At 41.8% G+C, this 21,444-nt stretch overlaps 1 protein-coding gene across 1 annotated transcript in view; it reads left to right on the top strand.

Annotated features, from left to right (window-relative positions):
* The window catches only part of CDHR4 (cadherin related family member 4), a gene marked incomplete at its 5' end in the record, with an annotated part of 41,404 nt that overhangs the window by 15,359 nt on the left and 4,601 nt on the right, over positions 1-21,444 (top strand). The window contains 4 exon segments of the mRNA XM_044000890.1: positions 493-632; positions 1,344-1,500; positions 2,525-2,745; positions 2,877-3,016. Coding sequence (XP_043856825.1) covers positions 493-632; positions 1,344-1,500; positions 2,525-2,745; positions 2,877-3,016 — 658 coding nt within the window.

Here is a 21,444-nt window from a genome sequence, read left to right as displayed (position 1 = left end):
GAAGGGGGCTGTGGGCTTTACTCTGCCAAAGGTGTCTAAACACAAATAAGATTAAGGGCCCCTTTGGGGCATCTCCTAGTTTCTCTCATTACCACTGGTCCTCCAGGTGACTTTTATTTCCCTTACCTCCCTCTTGGGAAAGAATAATTCCCAATTCTCTAGCACTTGAAGGGTTACAAAGCATATTCCTCATAAGTATGCCAAGAGGCAGGAAATTTCAAAATAATTATCCCAGGGCTTTGTGAATGTCCTTAATAAATGCTTTCATTCATTATCTCTATTTTGCAAATGAAGGCACCGAGGCTCAAAAAGGTTAAGTGATTTACCTCTGATCATACAGCTAATAAGTGTTAGAGACAGAACTTGAACCCGAGACTTTGCATTCTAGATATAGTGTTTTCCTCAGCCTAACACGATGCCTCTGAGACAAGTTGGAATTGGGCTTAGAATCAGGGTTTGGGAATTTGAGGAGGCCAAACTCTTCTCTATCAGGCAAACTCCATCTTCTGGCATCACTAGACTATGAAAAACAGAAGACGTATAAACTGGTCATCTTTCTGACTGATCGAGACCAGGACCAGGATTCCACACACCGCCGGTCAGGCTCCTGTACCATCACCATTGAGGTTCAGGTAAATCCTGTCCCAGTCCTGGTGCACTGGCCATACCCTGTGTTAGAATTCTGGCCCCTATCCTTTCTACCTGGGCTACCTTTGGCAAGTCACTCATCTTTCCTGGGCCTCAGTTTCCTCACCTGTAAAATAAGGGAGTTGGGCCAGATGACTTCTAAGGTCATTTTTTCTTTTGTTTTGTTTTGTTTTGTTTTGTGAGGCAATTGGGGGTTAAGTTGACTTGCCCAGGGTCACACAGCCAGGTAAGTGTTAAATGTCTGAGGCCGGATTTGAACTCAGGTCCTCCTGACTCCAGGGCGGTGCTCTATCCACTGCGCCACCTAGCTGCCCCTTCTAAGGTCATTTTTACCTCTAGATCTCTGGCCTTATTCCAATCCTTCTCCTTTCACCTGCTGCCCTTTCCTCCTGCTGAAAGTCCCACTGTCCCACAGGATCGTGGAGAAAAACATTTCATAACCCTTAAGGTGCTCTGGTAGAAATAATCTCTTCCCTCCTTGTGCCAACAGAGAAAGAGGAGTGTTCCCCTGAGCTCTGGCCTCAGGAGACCCTCTCACAGTTCCCCTGACACACTCCCCTTGCCCCTTCTTGGCTAACTTGGAGAAAGGGGGCTGTCACAGAAAGGGGCTAGCTAGCTTGTGGGCTTTCATGCTCTGATGCTTTTCCCTCTGAGTCAGAAAGGAGGAACCTGAACCCCCTGCTCTCTTATTGTAGAATGTGAATGAGCATGCCCCAGAATGTGAACCCCCGTTTCAAGAGCTCACCATCTCTTCTGCCCCAAGCACCAATGCAGAGGTGACAAGGCTGATGTGCTCGGACAGGGATGTGCCAGAGAGAGCCCCAGGAACATTCTCTTTCACCATCATTGGAGGTCTGGGATGGTGGACTGGGACCTGGGTGGAGAGGGATGGTTTTAGAGAGCATGGAGTATAATGGAACAGAGCTGTTCTGGTGCCTGGGGCAAGCAGGAAAGGCATCCTTAAATCAACTTTTAAAGACATAATTAGTTGAAAGAGGAGACCCCAGGGAGAGATCTTGTACTTTGAGATACAAGGTCCCTAGCAATGAGAGAACCTAGGACACAGACCTCCATGCTGCTGATGGGGAGGTTACTTCTAAGGGCAGGTCAGGACTGGGATTCAACTAGGGTGTGGGAAAGAATTGGTATCTCACCACAGGTGGTTCCTGTGGGCGCTTACTTTATTGCTTGTTTTTGTGTGAACCCTTGATTCTTGCATGTCCAGATTCCATGTTCAAAGTCTGAGTGCTAGTGAATAGCCAACACTACCCCTGACTGGGGTGCCCACACACACACACAAAGTCATGGTCCCTGGGGTCAGTTGGGTGTTGTGCTGGGGGAGGGGAGGCCCATCCCTCAGAGACTTTAACCTGCACCTCTGCACCAGGAAGACAGGTTGGGGCCAGGGAAGGTGACAGAGGGTGCAAAGGGTGCAGGAGTGGGGAAAAGTAGAGCTGTAGTTATCTCTTTTGCCCCTCACCCCACCCCACCCCACCCCATGCAGCAAGAAATTGCCAATGCTCAGCTTTGGCAGATAGTGGGTAGGTCACTAGGTCCTAAGAGAGAGGTCTAATATAGATTCATCTGTTGAGAATGGAAACTTCCATTCTAATGGGGAAGGAAGCAGGGAAAAGAAAAAGAAAGAAAGAAAGAAAGAAAGAAAGAAAGAAAGAAAGAAAGAAAGAAAGAAAGAAAGAAAGAAAGAAAGAAAGAAAGAAAGAAGAAAAGGAAGGAAGGAAAGAAGGAAAGGAAGGAAGGGAAGGAAGGAAGGAAGGAAGGAAGGAAGGAAGGAAGGAAGGAGAAAAAGAAAAAATAGAAAAGAAAAAAGGAGACAGGAGATGATCAAGTTGACCCATTTTATGACTTTCCTTGGTAGGAAACAGCAATGGAAGGTTCTACATGAAAGACAATATTCTACTCCACAACGTCTTTTCCTTCCAGCATGATGGACTCTTGGATCCCCATACTTATGAGCTCCTGGTCCGTGTGACTGACAGTGGGCCTACCCTCCCCTTCTTCAGTACCACTGCCATTGTCATTGTTCACGTGATTCCCTGGATGACCACTGTGCCCACTACTAGCACAAAACCCCTAATGGTGAGGTATGCCCTCCCCCAACTAGGTACAGCCCCCTCTGAAATTCTCTCTCCTGGTCTTCCCTCTCTTGCCTTGCCAGTTTCCCAAAGCCTTGCCTGATTCCCCCCAGGCATTTCCATCTCTGTTTTCAGATTTCCTCACCCACACCTTTGGTAGTGACTAGCATTGAGGACTACTGGGCTCCGGAACCTTGGTTTGTGGTTGTGTTAACAGTGACTGGGAGTTCTCCTGATCACTGTCTTGGCTGGCTCCTTTGCAGAAGACCTAGAAGGTAAATACCTTAATTTCCCCCATTCTACCAGGTCTCTACATGTTAATATGCTTATGAAAGGGTTAAAAAAAGGAGTATAAAAGATGCCATCATAGACATGAGTAATTGTAAAAAGAGTTGGGTGGGTCATAGAGGGAGAGGGAGGAATGGCAAGTAGACATGCCAAGTACTTTGCTGTTCTCCATGGGATAGCCAAAGCACCTGTGGAAGTCTTCTTCCTGCATGTGGGGCGGATAGCTAACTTTTGGAAGACTAAAGGGGAGCATTGGGCAAGAATCCCATCGAATAGAAACTGAAAAGGGGTGGTGAGCTGCCTCAATGGATGGGGTGCTCATCTTTTTTGGGGGGGGCGCTCATCTTGATGAGCTAATGGATATATCAGAAGTAAAAAATATTGCTTAGGACGTAATGGTTTCAAGCACCAGGAACTGGAAAGGAGCCATCTGAGAAAGTCTTCTTTGATACCAGAAGCTGAATAACCAGTCAAGCCCCTATGAGTGAGACTTTTTTTGAGTGTAGTTATTATTATGGGGTATATTCAAAAGAAACCAAAGCACAGTCTCTGAACTGCAGAAATTTATCATCAAAGAGGTCAGGACAGGCATACATGATAAAGACTTAAGAATATTGATTAAGAGCATGTTTTGAAGAATCCATGCTTTCACCAGTATGCATAATCTTCTAATAGAATACATCATAACCTGTCCTCATGTTCTCATTCTGTGAAATTGTTGTCCATGTCTTTGAGAAAGGATGTATCCAGGGGGGGCAGCTAGGTGGCACAGTGGATAAAGCATCGGCCCTGGATTCAGGAGTACCTGAGTTCAAATCTTGACACTTACTAGCTGTGCGACCCTGGGCAAGTCACTAACGTCCATGTGCCCCGCCCCCTCCCCAAAAAAGAGAAGGATGTATCCAAAAGGAAGGTCTTCCTTGGTTCTTTTGGTATCTTCTGGACACCTGTACTCAGGTTATTTATCTATAATCTCTCTCTTTTTTAAGAAAAGTAATGCTTTAAAAAAACTTTTAGTTTTGTATTGATATCTTTTGTTTTTATATCACCTTCATTTCTGAATATTTTCCTCCTACCTTCCCTACTGAAAGAGCTGTCTCTTATAACAAAGAATGAAAAAAGCAGTGGCGGGGGGGGGGGGGAAACAGTTTGTTAAAATAAACCAAGACGTCAGCCAAGTCTTTTTTTTTCTGTATTTAAAATTGTTTTTCTCAATTACATGTAAAGATATTTTTTGAGTTTCAAATTTTTCTCCCACTCTCCTTTCCTCCACCCTCCCAAGGCCATCAAGCAATTTGATATAGGTTATACATTGCTATCATGTTAAACATATTTTCACATTAATCGGAAAAAGGAAAAAAATACAAGAAAGAATAAACAAGAACAATAACAAAAAAAGCAACAACAAAAGTGAAAATAGGATGCTTCAGTTTGCTTTCAGACTCCACAATTCTTTTTTCTGAATGTGGAGAGTATTTTCCACCATAAGTCTTTTGGGCATTGTCTTGGATCATTGTATTGCTGAGAAGAGTTACGTCTGTCACAGTTGATCATCATACAATATTCTCTTGGTTTTATCAGCCAAGTCTGAGAGTACATTCAATGTTATATACCCATAGTTCCCAATCTCTACAAAGAAGAGAGGGGGGAGGTGAATCTTCTCATTGTTTCTTTTGGTCTAAGCTTAGTCATTATAATAACACTTGCTGCTGTTATATTGATTCTTTCCATTTATATCATGTAGTCATTGTGAATTCTGTTTTCCTGGTTCTTCTTGGTTCACTTGACATCAGTTCATATAAGTTTTCTGTACTTTTCTGAATTTCATATTCATAATTTCTTCTAGTACAGTAAATATTCTATTACATGCATGTACCACAACCATCCATTGTCCAATTGATGATCATCTACTTTTTTCCAACTGTTTGTTACTGCGAAACTAACAAAAACTGATGTTATTAATATTTGGTTTATACAGGACCTTTCAATCTTTTTTTGATTCCTTGGGGGTATATATCTATAGTGGGATTTGGGGTTAGTTGCTTTTTGGGGGCATTATTCCAGATTGTTTTCCAGAATGGTTTGAACCATCTATTTCTCTTATTGTCAATAGATGAGTGTTCTACCTCCTTTTCTAGTCACATGTATCTTCTAAGATGTCTTCCTGGCACTTAGTACAGTCCTTGCTCATTGCTTAATGAATGTTCTTGAATAGAAACTGACTGCCTTTCATACAATCCTCACGAATGAGTCATCGTTGGTAACATGCTGTAGTCTACTTAACAACAGTCATGCATCCTTCCATTGCCCTTTAGGGCTCCTGACATTTTAATTATTTTTGAGATTATGGTTCTCAGAAACCAATGATTCATAGCATTACAGCATTTCTGGGAGAGTTTTGGCCTTTAAGAGTGAACTTTATAGTCTGATCTCCTCACTATTTAGGTGCTCTGTCTGTAACTGTTTGTTCATGCTGGCTGAGATCCTTTGTGATCATATTTCTTAAGTCAGGGGTAGTGCCATTGATACTCAAGGAAGTCTAGCAAAAAATAAATAAATAAAATGTCAACAAGTACAAATGAGCATGATGCAAACCCTGAGAACCAGGGTTGAATCGTGTTGAAGAACTCATCCCTCAGTACATACCTGAGCCTTTTGGGGCTGTGTCCTCTTTGCAAGCTTTGTGCCCCCAGAGTCATAATGCAAGCTATCCACAGGGGCCTGATGACTTGGTATTCTTGGAGAGAAAAGGAGGATGGGAAAGGAAGCTCATCCATCTGGATCTCCCTTCGGGATGGCTCAGAACATCATTTAAAAAATTTCAAGAATTTCAAGACAGTTTGTTCCTTTGTTTCTCCCTACTTTCATGGTCTCTTCTCCTCCCTTTCTAAATTAACTGAGTATACCAAGTTCCTTAGGTCCCTTGGGAACATGGCCAATGCCCTGCAAATTCTCAAAAGCAAGGTCCAGTAGAGGATGAGATGAACTGGACCTTAGGACTAAAGTTCAGAGTTGGTTGAGGTGAATCCCAGGACCAGATAGGAAAGTGTAAAGAGAGTAAGGTGGCCCAGGCCCTGTCTTCTTTCTTAGTCATGAGGCTGAGATGAACTTCCAGAGGGATTCTTGAGCATTTTGAGCAGCTAGCTTAGGGATAAGATCAGTACTAGGTCTGTGACATTAATGATAGTTCATTTGCAAAGAACAATGAATGTCAGATTGCAGCTCTCAAAATGGCAGCTTCGTTGCTAAGTTGGCCTTGAAGTAGTACTCCTTTCAACCCTGAGTCCAGGAGACAAGGAGCAGGCCCTGTCAGCTTGGCTGTACAGCTGTCAGCTTGTAGAAGCAAGGTCAGAAGCTGCGAAAAAAAGCAGCTGAAAATTCCCGTCTCTACCACAAAGAACAAACAAGCAGTTTAGGGAACAGCTGAAGTCAAAATTTCTGTCTGATATCTTTCTAGAGGCAGTATAGTATAAATTCAGAGACTCTTGCAATCAGGTTCTGAGAAGCTAGGTTCAAAAGAAGCTAGCTCTTCTCTTTACTACTTAGTTAAATCAGTTCACTTTTCCTTGACCTCTTGTTTACTCATCTGAAAAGTATTAGGTTGGATGAGACAGCTTCTAAGGTTCCTTCTAGTTTTAACTCCAATGAACCTCATCTATCTTGTGAATGGTGATGTCTCCCTTATCTATCCCCTGATGGTTTCTTTCTGCCCTTTCTGTTCTCCATCTTCTTCCTTCTCTTTTCTCTCTTCTCTTTATCCACTTTTATCAAATTCCTTGACTTTCATCACTTACACTGCTCACTTTTTGGGGAGGGGGGCAATGAGGGTTAAGTGACTTGCCCCAGAGTCACACAGCTAGTAAGTGTCAAGTGTCTGAGGCTGGATTTGAGGTCCTCCTGAATCCAGGGCCAGTGCTTTTATCCACTGTGCCACCTAGCTGCCCCTACACTGCTCACTCTTGATGGACTCTATAGTCAGATGAGAATATAAACAAGCTAAAATCCATGGAAGCTGATGAGATCACCTAATGAAATAGTTTAGATGGAGAAGAGTCAGAGGGACTGGGACAGAATCCTGTGAGACACCCTAGTTATAGGCCATGGCCTAAAAGAAAATCTATCAAAGAAGACTGAGAAGCAGTGGTTAGAGAGGTAGAAGGAGAATTAGGAGAATTAGAAAGACCTAGAGAGAAGAATCAAAGAGAAAAGGGAAAATCAACAGTATCAGAGATTGCAGAGAGGTCAAGAAGATAAAGATTGAGAAAAGACCAGTAGATTTGCAGATCAAGAGTTCATTGGTAATGAATAGAGCAGTTTCGCTTGCATGATGAGACCAAAAGCAACACTACAGAGAAATTAAGATGAGAGTAGGAAGAAAGGAAGTGGAAGCACTGATTGTAGATGGTTTTCTTAAGGAGTTAAGCTGCAAAAGGGGAGAAATATAAGATGACAACAGGCAGGAATAGTGAAGAGCTTTTTTTTTTTTTTTTTTGAGGATGGGAAAGACATGGATGATTTGAGGAGTAATGAAAAAGGGGCAGCTAGGTGGCGCAATGGATAGAGCATTGGCCCTGGAGTCAGGAGACCTGAGTTCAAATCCGGCCTCAGACACTTGACACATACTAGCTGTGTGACCCTGGGCAAGCCATTAACCCCAATTGCCTCACCATAAAACAAACAAAAACAAAACAAAAAGAGGAGTAATGAAAAGGTTTGGAAAAGCCACTGAAGTGAGTGGGTTAGTGAATCGATTAGAGAGGTGTAAAAAGAATTGCATTACTACCACAAAAGAGACTATGCAATAGAAATTTGCATGGTCCCAGTCAGCACAGGTTTGTGCTTTTCTCCAGTTCCATTCAAGCAGCACATAAATAGTAGCCAAGGCAGTGGATGCTGGGATTAATGCAAAGGCTTGGCAAGGCATGATTGATGATAGCAAAAGTGGGATAAGGAATTTGAGAGTAGAAGATAAGTTGAACTGGTTCACCAAGGGGGTCCAGGTGAGGATGGGAAGAAAGTACAGGGATGATAACCTAGAAAAGAACTAATGGGTAAAGGGAAGGGAAGTCATGTGAGGACAAAGAACAGGTTTAGAGTTTGTATGGCAGATGGAATGATAAAATGATTATGATCTAATTCAGGAATTTCAGGTTTTGCAAACAGGGTAGTAGAAATGCTTATGGATTTTAGCAAGATCAAGGGTATGACCATCTCTTTATGTAACTCAGGTAGAATGAGGAGTAGATCATGGGAAACAGGTATTGAGAAACTGGGAAGTTAGGGTGTTTGAGGGATTGAGATTAGATAGGTAGATTGATAGATAGATAGATAGATACACAGACAGACAGACAGATAGACAAGATAGGTAATAGATGGATAGATGGATGGATGGATGGATGGATGGATGGATGGATGGATGGATGGATGGATGGATGGATGGATGGAGGGATTTGTTGAAGTCTTCTAGTGTGAGGGGAAGGAATTGGAGAGGAGGGAAAGACTGAGCCAGCTGCTGAGCTCACTCAGGAAAGGAAAGGGTCCTAGAGGTCAGGTGGATACAGCTACCAGAATCTGGGATTGGGTGGTAAATACAGATTGAATCAGCCTCACAGGAGGAAAGGTTACTGAGTGATGGTAGAAGAGGTAGAGACTCTGAGGGGTAATAGAGATCAAGGAGTATTCTGACTTCCCCACCATAGCCAGTGAGCTGTGGTATGAGTAAAAGTACAACCAGTGGTGGAAAGGATAGCCAGGCACTCTGTGTCATCAGGAAGGAGCCACATTACTGTGAATGTAAAAAGATGGAAGGGGTGAGAAAGAAAAGGATTTAAGATGAAAGCAAAGTTCTTTACTATGGAACAGGCATGCCAGAGAGCACAGTGGAAGAGGTGGGTAGATCTGGGATGGGTTATTGAGGGGAGGGTCAGTACAGAAGGAGGGGTGGCAGGGAACAAATTGCATACAATGACAGGCAGAGGTTAAGAATCCCTGGGATAGGGAGTAGGACAGGATGGGAGCACGCTAACCATTGAATAATGAATTCAAGCAGATTATCAGCAACTAGAAAGAAAGTCCTTTGAGAGAGGGAGGCTATTAAAGTGTTTCAGGGCCCCCCTCCGTGATGTCCAAACTGTGGCAGGAGATCTATCTCACAACAGGAAGGAGCTAAAGATTACAGTCTGATGCAGAACTCTCTGGGAAGGCTCTGAGGTGAGGAAGCCACAAGCAGGAAGGCTGGGGGTTGGGGGCTGATAGAGGGGCAAAAGCAAAAGGGGCACAAAAGGAAGACTGAATCTAGGGCTCCCAGGAGGTCCAGGAACAAATGCAGAGGACAAATGCAGGCTGGGGCTGGGTCAGGATGAAGCAGTATTGCTTATGAGGTCTCAGAAGCAAAAACAGGGGTCACATGTGGCTAGCCAGATGAATCAGGGTAAAGCAAGGACTCCCTGGAGAGTCTCAGAGGCAAAACCAGAAGCCTCTGTAGTACATATATACAGAGTAAATATTTACATGTAGTAGGGGGAGAGTTGGTCATGACACCCCTGATTAATTTATTGTTCCCCCTCCAGTCCAATTGTTGAAATCACAGAAGGGGCAAGTAACAGAGCCACAGTGTTAATGTACCAAATGAAGTGCAAAGATATGTTCTGTGGCCTGTTACCCCTTTAGGAAGTGTGAAATTTTCCCTAATGGAATTCAGCTTGCCATTTGGCTAACTGAACATTAGCTATACCCCTTGGGGTGGCCTTTAAAAAGCTAGCTTATGACCCAGTCAAGGCGCAGAGCTTTGTAGAATATGCCCCCCCCCCCCCCCGGCAGTTTAGAGGAGAGCAGGCTATGAAACCCAGCTCTTGAGATGGAATGGGTTTGGGCCTTTTCCCTTGTTCCTCTACCAGATGGTAGCAAGGGGTCAGGGAGAAGAGTTTTTTCTGCTTTCCACCACCCACTGTTTTATAGTGGAGCCCACTCTCCCCGTAGGAGACATTACACCCAATAAGGGATAAGCCCAGGGGATTTTAGGGAACAATCAGTAAAGCCATCCCACCACACGCCCCTGGTAGCAGAAAAAGAGAGCTATTATGAATTCAAGAGAGAACTAGTCTTGGGAAATGAGAGTCAGCTGGGGAGAAGAGCCGGCCTAGGGAACCTGGCTGAGCCACCTGCCTGGCAGAAACTGCCTAGCAGGGAGCAGTATGAGACACCATGATAACATACAGGGCATCTGGACCCAGCAGTGACAGAAAGGAGTTCCATATTCATAAAAAACAACACATATACATACTGCATACATACATGTGGTATACACATGTTCTATGTACACAGTGTAGGTATAGGCATAGAAATGGATTGCATTGTATGTATGCATGTACACACAATACACATGTGTGTATGCATGTGTGCAAACACATAAAGTGTATGTGGCCATATGTATGTCCACTGGGGGTGTGTGTATGTCCACATGCATGTATGCACAGCATATGTATACACATGTATATAAGCATATGTGTGTATATACATATATAGCCAGTTTGAGCCTATGTATGTGCCTACTGTTTAAAGGGTAAAATTCTAGCTAGTCTGTCTAAAATATCTTAATGAGTAGTTGCCAATAATTATAAGCTTTAGCAAGAGTTAGGCTTTTACAGCATTTATTAAGGAGAATAAGAATTTGGTAAAGAGAGAGAGAAAGGCCTATATTCATCTATCTATTAAAGGGAGAGCACATTTCTAGCTCTGCTCTCCACCAGAGTCCAAAGGAAAGAGATGAGACTGAGCGCCAGTCTCTTCCTTCCTCCTCCCACCAAGCCTATGTCACTTCCTGATGCCAAAGAAAAGACTCATGGTCTTGCCCTCAAAGACCTTCCTTTCATGATGGAGCTTTTCTACAGTGTCTCCAGCAAGTGGCGTCTTCCAATCATTACACTACCCTTCCTTATTGACACTGTGCACAATTGTGGAAGGTACGGTCCAGGTTTGTGGGAGCAAAGTGTGTGTAGTTACCATTGTCACTATGCACCCTGGTAAATACCTTTACTTTCAGCTAATTGGGGAGAGCTGCTTATCAAAGATAACCCATATGGGCGGGTGTGTGGTGTGTGGTGTGTGTGTGTGTGTGTGTGGTGTGTGTATACATGTCCTTTAGGCTCATTCCCCTACTTGCACTCATACTGACAAGTTATATACCCAGAGGAGCAGGTGACTGCTTCTTCAAGTTCTAGGAATAATGCTGAGGATAACCTCCTAACACTATAACCAGGAGCCCCAACCACTGAATTCCCATTAGTAACCATCCAGTGAGTGTGATTAGTGCTTAAAAAAATTTACACAAGGGTTTTCTTCTTTTCTTTTCTTTTTTTAGTGGTGGAAGCTGGGGGTGGGAGGGAGAGAAAATCGATTTCTGGTCATTAGAAATACAATTTTGGGACAGCTAGGTGGCGCAGTGGATAGAGCACTGGCCCTGGAGTCAGGAGTACCTGAGTTCAAATCCATCCTCAGACACTTTACACTTACTAGCTGTGTGACCTTGGGCAAGTCACTTAACCCCAATTGCCTCACTAAAAAACAAACAAACAAACAACAACCAAAAAAAAGAAATACAATTTAGTTTAGTTTTTTAAAAAAAGAAAAAGACATTTACCTTAAATGGCAGAGCTAGAATAGTAGTCATAAAGCATTCACCATGAAATCCTTGGTGTATCCTCCCATAAAGTCACACAGAGTCCATGTTAGAAAAAGAGGTGGGCAGAAAGGTTGAGGACTATGTTTGTGAAGCAAATGTGTAGGGAACACATGTGACCAAGGCAACATACAACTACAAAACTTCAAGGGCCTAGATATCTTTTCTTTCCACGGTGAGCCAATGATCAGCTGATCGTGACTGTGCTCTTTCAGCTAGGATGTTACAGTGCTCTTTTCATCTGGAGTATAATACTGTGCTCTTTCAGAAGATCAGATGCCCTTAACCAAGATGCCAGAAACATCTCTAATTCTGTTCTTTGGGGCCCTTAGTTGTGAAGTTTATTACCTCCTAGGCAGGAGTGAGAGAGGCATAGCTTCATTTGACAATCCTTTCTGCTTCAGGGCTGACTTCCTTCAGTGAGGGAGGGACCTTACCTTAACTTATGACAATCTACCCAATCCATTTCCCAGATTCCTATATTGGATCTATACAAAATGAGTGTCTGGGGGGCAGCTAGGTGGCGCAGTGGATAGAGCACTGGCCCTGGAGTCAGGAGTACCTGAGTTCAAATCTGGCCTCAGACACTCAACACTTACTAGCTGGTGTGACCCTGGGCAAGTCACTTAACCCAATTGCCTCACTTAAAAAAAAAATAAAAAAAAAAAACAAAAACTAATGAGTGTCTGGAGACAAAAACATTAAGGTAGTCTGAGCCCTGGGGCAAGTTTATTGCACTGGTTTTTAAATATGCAATTAAATTACCCCCAAATCAGAATCCCTTCTAAGTTATAGAATGTTTAGTTTTTATTCCTTACCACCTTTCAACTATGCTGGTCTACACACTGACATAAATGTTTGGTTGAGGAGTGCAGACCCAAAGAGTAACCTTGAATCTTGAGCTGTAGTCACCCCTCTGGAAAATCCATAGCCTATGAGTGCCACATTGGGGAGGTAGCTCCCGATGAGATTCCACATGCAGAATCCACTCAAAATAAACATAAGATTGTTAGAGAGGGAGAGCACTAGGATTTTTTTTTAATGGGGCAATGAGGGTTAAGTGACTTGCCCAGGGTCACACAGCTAGTAAGTGTCAAGTGTCTGAGGCCGATTTGAACTCAGGTACTCCTGACTCCAGGGCTGGTGCTCTATCCACTGTGCCACCTAGCTGCACCCCCATTTTATTTTATTTTTTGTGGGGCAGTGAGGTTAAGTGACTTACCCAGGGTCACACAGCTAGCAAGTGTCAAGTGTCTGAGGTCAGATTTGAACTCAGGTCCTCCTGAATCCAGGGCCAGTGCTTTAGTCACCTAGCTGCCCAAGCACTAGCATTTTGAGGAATCAGGAAAAGGGGGGTGCTTAAGCTGAATCTTGAAAGAAGTGAGGGGATCCTATCAAGCAGAGGTGAGAAGGATGTGCCTTCCAGGTATGGGGTGACACGGAACCTGCTAGTAGGTTCACCTTTAAATACCATGAGTAATGAGTTCTAGGAGGCAGCACAAGGTAGAGTGGAAGAACATGTGATTAGGAATCTGAGGTCTTGGCTTCCAAACCTGGTCTAGTTGTTTAGTACTTGTATAATACAGGAAAGTCACATAGCTCTCTGATTCTCACTTTCTTATCTGTAAAATGAAGAGATTATACTAGATTGTCTTTAAGGCCCCTTTCTGCTCTAAATCTTGTAATTTCCATTGAACGCTTGTGTTGGTAGAGTGATGGAATGTACTGAATTTGGCCTGATTTTGAGATTGTTGTTGATGTTTAGGCCATGGACAGCTCTTCATGATCCTATTTGGGGTTTTCTTAGCAAAGATACTGGAGTGGTTTGCCATTTCCTACTCCAGTTCATTTTACAGATAAGGGAAACTGAGGTCAACAGGGTTAAGTGACTTGTTCAGGGTCACACAGCTAGTAAGTGTCTGAGGCCAGACTTGAATTCAGATCTTCCTGACTCAGGAAGACATTCTATCCACTGTGCTACCTAGCTGCTCAATTTGAGATAGGCTGTGTCTATCCTGGAATAGGGTTTTTGTTGTTGTTATTGTTGTTGTTGTGTTGTTGCTGTGGCTGTTTGTTTGTTTCTTCCCTCTAAGAATGTTTTAATATTGAAGCATTTTCAGGGGGCAGCTAGGTGGCACAGTGGATAGAGCACCGCCCTGAGTCAGGAGTTACCTGAGTTCAAATCCGGTCTCAGACATTTGACACTTACTAGCTGTGTGCCCCTGGGCAAGTCACTTAACCCCAATTGCCTCACTTAAAAAAAAATATTGAAGCATTTCCCCTTGGTCCAGTGTTATGGGCCAAAAGTATTCTTCCTCCCATGACCCTCATCAGAAAGAGCAATATGTCTATTGTTTCTCCAATTGCAATTTCATGCTTTCCTTTGTATTTATAGTATTAATATGTATCTTATCCTTTTATTATTCTGTAAGTTCTTTGAGGGGTCATGTCTTTGTTAACTTCAACTTAAAGGGTACCACTTTCAAGAAAGGGGCCCCAGCTTTTGACTCATGCAGACCAGTTCAGTGTTGACAGAGCTTGACCCCAAAGAGAGAGGGATCAATCTATTCTCTCATATCTTCTAGTTTAGGGATTCTGAACCTGGGATCCTTAGACCTCATAGATAGATATTGGAGGTTATGTGAACTTGAGAGAAAAAAATTCATCTTTATTTTCACTGGCCTCTAAATGAAATTTAGCACTTCTTTCGATTATTTGAAAACATCATTTTGAGAAGGGGTCCATAAACTTCACTAGACTGTAAAAGGGATCTATGACACATACACAAAGATTAAGAACTCTTGATCTAGGGTGCAGCTAGGTGGCGAAGTGGATAGAGCACCAGCCCTGGATTCAGGAGGACCTGAGTTCAAATCTGACCTCAGACACTTGACACTTACTAGCTGTGTGACCCTGGGCAAGTCACTTAATCCCAGTTGCCTCACCAAAAAAAAAAAAAAAAGAAGAAGAAGACTTGGGTTTGAGTCTAGCACTTAGCACAGTGCCAGGCACATAGTCAGTACTTAATAAATGTTTATTTAAAAAAAAAGAAAAAAAACTCTTGATCTAGTTATTTATAACCCTGGAAAAAGCTTCAATGAAAAGTCTCTTAAACACAGCTAGAGTTTCTCCAAAAGGAATTGACGGGGTCCCATCTAGAAAAGATACTCAATGTACAAAAGTAGTAGATATCAGATATAGGAAAGCTATTTCACATATCACAAAAGAAACACTTAGAACAAAAAAGACTTGTAGGACTACATTGACAAATACTTGCTTTGCTAAGGATGCCATGACAACGTCAGAAATCCACAAAGTGTCCTGGTGCTGTACTCTCCAGAGAACATTTTGAGGAATAGCACAAAGCAAAGACTGAAGGTCACTGGATTGGATTCTGTCTGATGACTTGCATAATGCAGCACGTGTACAATGGTCAGTCATTCTCTGGACCTCAGGAGAACAGTGTTTGGCATTGCTTTTCAATTTCCATCAGGGCTTCTCAAGGCTCTAGGCAATTCTCTAAGATTTTGATTTGCAGAGAAGGCTTTGACTTGCATCGGTAAGAGGAAGTTCCCTATACCAATACAATTATCCTTAACCCTATTTCCTATCCCTATCCCTAATTGTTAGGAATATCTTTCCCCACCCCACCTGCAGCCATGTTAAGCCTGAAACTGCCTGTTTTTCTATCTCTTACTCATTTTTCCTGATTCTGCCCTCTTGTGTCAAATAGAACGGGTGAAATCCCACTTTCATATGAAAATCTTTCTAATACTTGAACACATTTATCATGTCCCCTTTGGGTCTTCTCCAGCCTCACCAGCCCCAGTTGGACTCAAGACTCTTTTACCATCTAGTTACCTTCTCATGGATGTTCTCCAGGTTATCTATGACTTTCTTAAAACAGAGAACCCAGAGCAAAACACCAAACTCCATGTGAGATCTGATAAGGGCAGAGTCGAAAGGGAGCATGGCTTTCTTATTTCTGGCAGCAAGGGCTCTTTTAGTGCTGTCCAAGATTGCATTAGGTATTTTTGGCTGCAGGATCACCACTGCTGATTCATGGAAACCTCAGGTCTTTTTCAGACATGCAGCTATCTACCCATTGCTTCCCTTATCTTGAAAGTATTCATGAAGCTGATTTTTTTAAAACCTAAGTGTAAGACAATACATTTATCCTGGCTGGATGTTATTTTATATGGATTTGGTTTAATTATCTAACCTGTTAAGATCTTCTTGGATCCTGATTCTGTCATTCGGTGCCTCCCTATCCTTCCAGCTTTGTGTCCCATGGCAAATTTGGTGAGCATGTGATCTAGACCATTATCCAAATCACTAAAATATTCAACATAACAGGACCAAGTACAGGTCCCTGAGCTATTTCACAGGAGACTTTCTAAGAAATTGACATCAAACCATTAGTGACTATTCTTGTAGTCCAACCATCCAACGATGTTTTGAATCAATCTAATTGTTTTATCATGTAATCCACACTTCTCCGTCTTCTTCATAAGAAGAACATGATATACTAGCTCAAAAGTGTTGCTAAATGCTGGATTAAACTATTTTACTGCAATCTCCTTCTATCAGTTTAGTAACCTTGTTAAAAGAAAATAAGATTACTATGGCATAATCTTTTTTAAAAAATTAATCATTTTTATTATGAGCCTGATGAAAATCAATAAACATGAGTACTTTCTTTTTTATAATATGGAAGGATTAGATTTATTTTAGCATGGCTCCCAAAGTCAGATTTCAATTCAATATAGGGAAGAACTTCTTAAAAATCTGAAGTGTCCAAAAATATAATGGGCTGTTTCAGGAGGTAATGAGTTCTCCATCATTAGAAGTGTTCAAACTCTATGCCAGAGGGCTATAGAATTTGTGCATACCCTTGATCCAGCAATACCACTGCTAGGTTTATATCCCAAAGACATCCCCAAAAAGAGAAAAAGTACTATTTGTACAAAAAAATATTTATAGCAGCTTTTTTTTGTGCTAGCTAAGAATTGGAAATCAAAGGAATACCCATCAACTGGGGATTGTGGCATATGATGGTGATGGAATATTATTGTGCTATAAGAAATGACAAGCAGGATGACTTCAGAAAGGCCTGGAAAGACATGTATGAAATGATGTATAGTGAAGTGAGCAGAACCAAGAGAACACTGTGCACAGAGACAGCAATATTGTTTGATGAAGAGCTGTGAATGATTTGACTATTCTCAACAATACAATGATTCAACACAACCCCCAAGGTCTACTGATGAAACATACTATCCACCTCCAAAGAAGAACTGATATTGATGAACAGACTGAAGCATGCTATTTTCACTTTCTTTAATTTTTTCTTTTAATCTATTAGATACAGCTTGGGCTGAGGGTTTTTTGGGGTACATATGAAACAATACAGTAATTCTAATCGAGCCTTCTCTGCTTGTCTGACTCACCTTCTAAACTTCCATCTGCTCACTTCCATGCATTTAAAAAAGATTTTATAATGCCCTTTTTCCTTTCCTTTTTCTTTTCTTTCCCTTTCTGTTTTCTTTTCTTTTGCTATCACTGTCACTACCTCCTCCACTTCCCCACATTCCCTCCTCCAAAAAAAAAACCCCTTCCTTGTAAAAATAAATATAATCAAGAATTAATACATGAATAGTACCTGAAGATGTATATCCCATTCTGTGCCTCTAAGTCCATCACTTTTGTTGTCAAAGAAGTGGGGAGTGTAAATGCATCATTATTCTTGAGTAGTGATAGGTCATTGCATTGATCCTAGTTAACTCTCTCAACATTGTTTTCCTGTTCATGCATTGTAATGGTGGACTGGTGAGCAGTTACAATGTGCAATCCCTCACGTGAAGAGACTGGCGGTCTTGCTTTTGTTGGAAAATGGATATTTAGTATAGATATATAGCAAAAAGGGAAATACATTTTTCCCAGTTCCTGAGGAAACATTTCTCCTTTTATGCTACCTTGGTCTGTAGGGAGACCGGCCACAGTTTCTACAGAGCATTTGTCCCATCAAGTTCACTTTCAAATGTCACATGGCTGGTAGAATGGATGAAATGCATTTCTGCTAACTGCTGGACTGGGTTAGACAAGTCACTTGGGACTTCAACCTTTATGTCAGACTTTTTTTTTTTTTTAGTGAGGCACTTGGGGTTAAGTGACTGCCCAGGGTCACACAGTAAGTGTTAAGGGTCTGAGGCCGGATTTGAACTCAGATACTCCTGACTCCAGGGCTGGTGCTCTATCCACTGCGCCACCTAGCTGCCCCTAATGTCAGACTTTCAACAAATCCCAGTATGGACCCAGATCCTGGATTTCTGGTGGACCACTCCTGACTTTTTGAAGCCCACAAAGCTGTAGCCATCTCTAATCTCTTTTACAGCCTTATTCAAAGTCATCCAGAGGAACACAAGGGAAGAAAGATGCCTCTTTTACTTTTTTTTTGGTGAGGGCAATTGGGGTTAAGTGACTTGCCCCAGGGTCACACAGCTAGTAAGTGTCAAGTGTCTGAGGCTGGATTTGAACTCAGGTCCTCCTGAATCCAGGGCCGGTGCTCTATCCACTGCACCACCTAGCTGCCCCACTCTTTTACTTTTTGAACACACACCAAATTAGGTCTCAGCAATCAAAAAGACTCCTCTTCATGATGTGATCAAACTAAAAATAATAACTGCACATACTCAGTGCACCTGGAGAATGCATCTGCAGAACCTACCGTGCATCCTCATAAATACTGGGCTTATTAGCCAGGCCACTCTGATACACTGTAAATTATTCTGATTTTGCTCACTTCCCTTTGTATCAGTTCATAACCAGCCTCACAGGTTTCTCTGAATCTGTCCCTTTCATCCTATCTTATGGGTGTAATAATAATGCAATTACAGGGGCACCTAGGTGGCACAGTGGATAGAGCACCGGCCCTGGAGTCAGGAGTACCTGAGTTCAAATCCGGCCTCAAACATTTGGCACTTACTAGCTGTGTGACCCTGGGCAAGTCACTTAACCCCAATTGCCTCACCAAAAAAAAAAAGCAATTACAGTCATGTATAATAATTTGTTCAGCCATTTCTCAGGTTATGGACACCACCACTGTTGTCAGTTCTTTGCTATAACAAAAGTGTTGCATATAGGTCCTTCCCTCTTTCTTTGATCTATGTAGGTAGATATCCAAGGCAGTCAAGAGTTCAATGATTTTTTGGGTGGAATTTAAAATTACTTTCCAAAATGATCATATCAATTCATGGCTCCACCAATAAGAGCATTTGTATACCTGTCCTTCATACAGCCCTCCAACCAATTTCCATTTTCTTTTTGGGCTACCATCTTTTTCCAATCTGATGGATATTAATAAGAATCTCACAATTGTTTTCAATTTTCTTTCTCTTTCTATTGATCTGGAGCACTTAAAACTTGAGTGTTGATGGTTTGTCCTTTTGAAAACTGCTTCCTCATATCCTTTGACCATTTCTTTCTTGGGGAATGGCTCTTGGTCTTATCAGTTGATTATATCAATTTCTATATATCTTGGATATCAGACCATTATGAGGGAACTATGCTGCAAAAGATTTTTCCCTTAAGTAATTCTTTTCCTTATAATTCTAACTATTGATTTTATAATACAGAAAGTTTTATTTGTATGCAATCAATAGCATCTATTTTTATCACCTGCGATATACTTCAGCCCCTATTTGGGTCAAGGAAATCTTTTCCTATTATAGTCGTGAAAGGTAACTGCTTCCCTACTCTTATTTGCTTATGATATGACCTCTTATATCTAGAAAATGTATCCCTTTGAAGTTCATGGTATGGTGTGAGATGTGGCCTCATAACCAATTTCTTCCCAAACTACTTTTCTATTTACCTAGTAGTTGGTTTGGGTTTTTTTGGGGGGAGGTGGAGTAGGGGGAGGGCATGAGGGGTTAAGTGATTTGGCCCAGCTAGTAAGTGTCAAGTGTCTGAGGCTGGATTTGAACTCAGGTACTCCTGAATCCAGGGCCGGTGCTTTATCCACTGTGCCACCTAGCTGCCCCCCTACCTATGAGTTTTGTCAAATAAAGGCTTACCCTAGTAGTAGAAATTCTTGGGTGTATCTAATACTATGCTGCTATGATCATTTGCATCTGGATTTTGTATACCTTATCTAATTCACTGATTAACTTTGATATAATTTTTAAATTTATTATTATTTTTTTTTTGGCTGGGCAATGAGGGTTAAGTGACTTGCCCAGGGTCACACAGCTAGTAAGTGTCAAGTGTCTGAGGTCGGATTTGAACTCAGGTACTCCTGAATCCAGGGCCGGTGCGTTATCCACTGCGCCACCTAGCTGCCCAACTTTGATATTTTTAAATAAGTATTAGATAAGTTTTGATAATTATTGCCTCATAGTCTAGTTTGCAATTTGGTATACCTAGGTACACTTCTTTCCCACTTTAAAAATGGTCTGCCCTGATACTCTCACTTAACCGTTCTCCAGATGAATTTTGTTATTACATTTTTTTAGTTCTATAAAGTAGTTTGATTAGTATAACGCTGAATCTATAAATTAATTTAGGTTGTATTAGCATTTTTATTATGTTGTCACAGTCCAACCAAGAGTAATTAATATCTCTCTATTCATTTAGGTTTATATTTCTATAAAGAGTGTTTTATAGCTATGTTCATATAATTCCTATGTGTCTCTTTGTAGGTGGACTCCTAGATATTAGATTCTGTAATTATATTTAAAGAAATTTTTTTTCTATCTTTACTTCTTGGGTTTTGTTAGTAACATAAAGAAAGATTTTTTGTTTTCTATCTTGCTACTTAACCAAAGTTACTGTTCCAATAACTTTTTTTTTCTTTTTTTTTTTGTTTTGTTTTGTTTTTTTTTTGTGGGGCAATGAGGGTTAAGTGACTTGCCCAGGGTCACACAGCTAGTAAGTGTCAAGTCTTTGAGGCTGGATTTGAACTCAGGTCCTCCTGAATCCAGGGCCGGTGCTTTATCCACTGCGCCATCTAGCTGCCCCTCCAATAACTTTTTAGTTGAATTTTTCATGTTCTTAAATCAGAGGTGTCAAACTTTCTTCATTTGGGTTTACTTTTTTTTACTTTTGTTAACTCATATTTGCCCTGTGGAGGCCCAGTGTTCACAAACTTCAAGTCCCTAAGTGAGTCCCTTTCTTAGCCTCCAGTGGCTTCCGGCAGTCTTTTGGAGCAATTCCCTTTGTTTTTCCAAATTGTTCCTCTATGTGGGATCCTTGTCAATATTTCTTGGGGTGGGTACAAATGAGTTGGGTTCCTCTACAACCTTCACTGTGTCCATCAGGTGGTGGTTCAAGTCAAAGGCTAAGGGCACTGGTCCTTTTGTCTCCTGACTGCTCCTCTGGGATGAATGGGAGTATAGGTAGTCGATTTGGGGGGCATCAGAAGAGGAAGAGAGCACACTGGGCTTTGATCATACTCTCACTGGCTGTTCTGGGCTGGATAGGGAGAGAGATAGGAAAAGGGTGTGCTGGCCTCTGGTTCTTCTGGATTGGGTTTGGGCAGGAAGCCTGGGATCATCTGTTCTTGAGAAGTCATGCTCACATACTGTCACCTCAGCCCTTTCTAAAAGTTTACCAAGAACTTCTATAATGATCCAGTATAGAATTTTTTAGGAATTAAAAATCAAGTTGACTAGCCTGTAGTTTTCAGATTCTGCTTTTTTTCCAGGACATTTGCTGTTCTCCAACTTTGTGCTACCTTTC

This window comes from Dromiciops gliroides, chromosome 1 (genome assembly GCF_019393635.1).
Source record: "Dromiciops gliroides isolate mDroGli1 chromosome 1, mDroGli1.pri, whole genome shotgun sequence".
Classification (NCBI taxonomy): Eukaryota; Metazoa; Chordata; class Mammalia; order Microbiotheria; family Microbiotheriidae; genus Dromiciops; species Dromiciops gliroides.
This window is presented reverse-complemented; position numbering and strand designations above follow the sequence as displayed.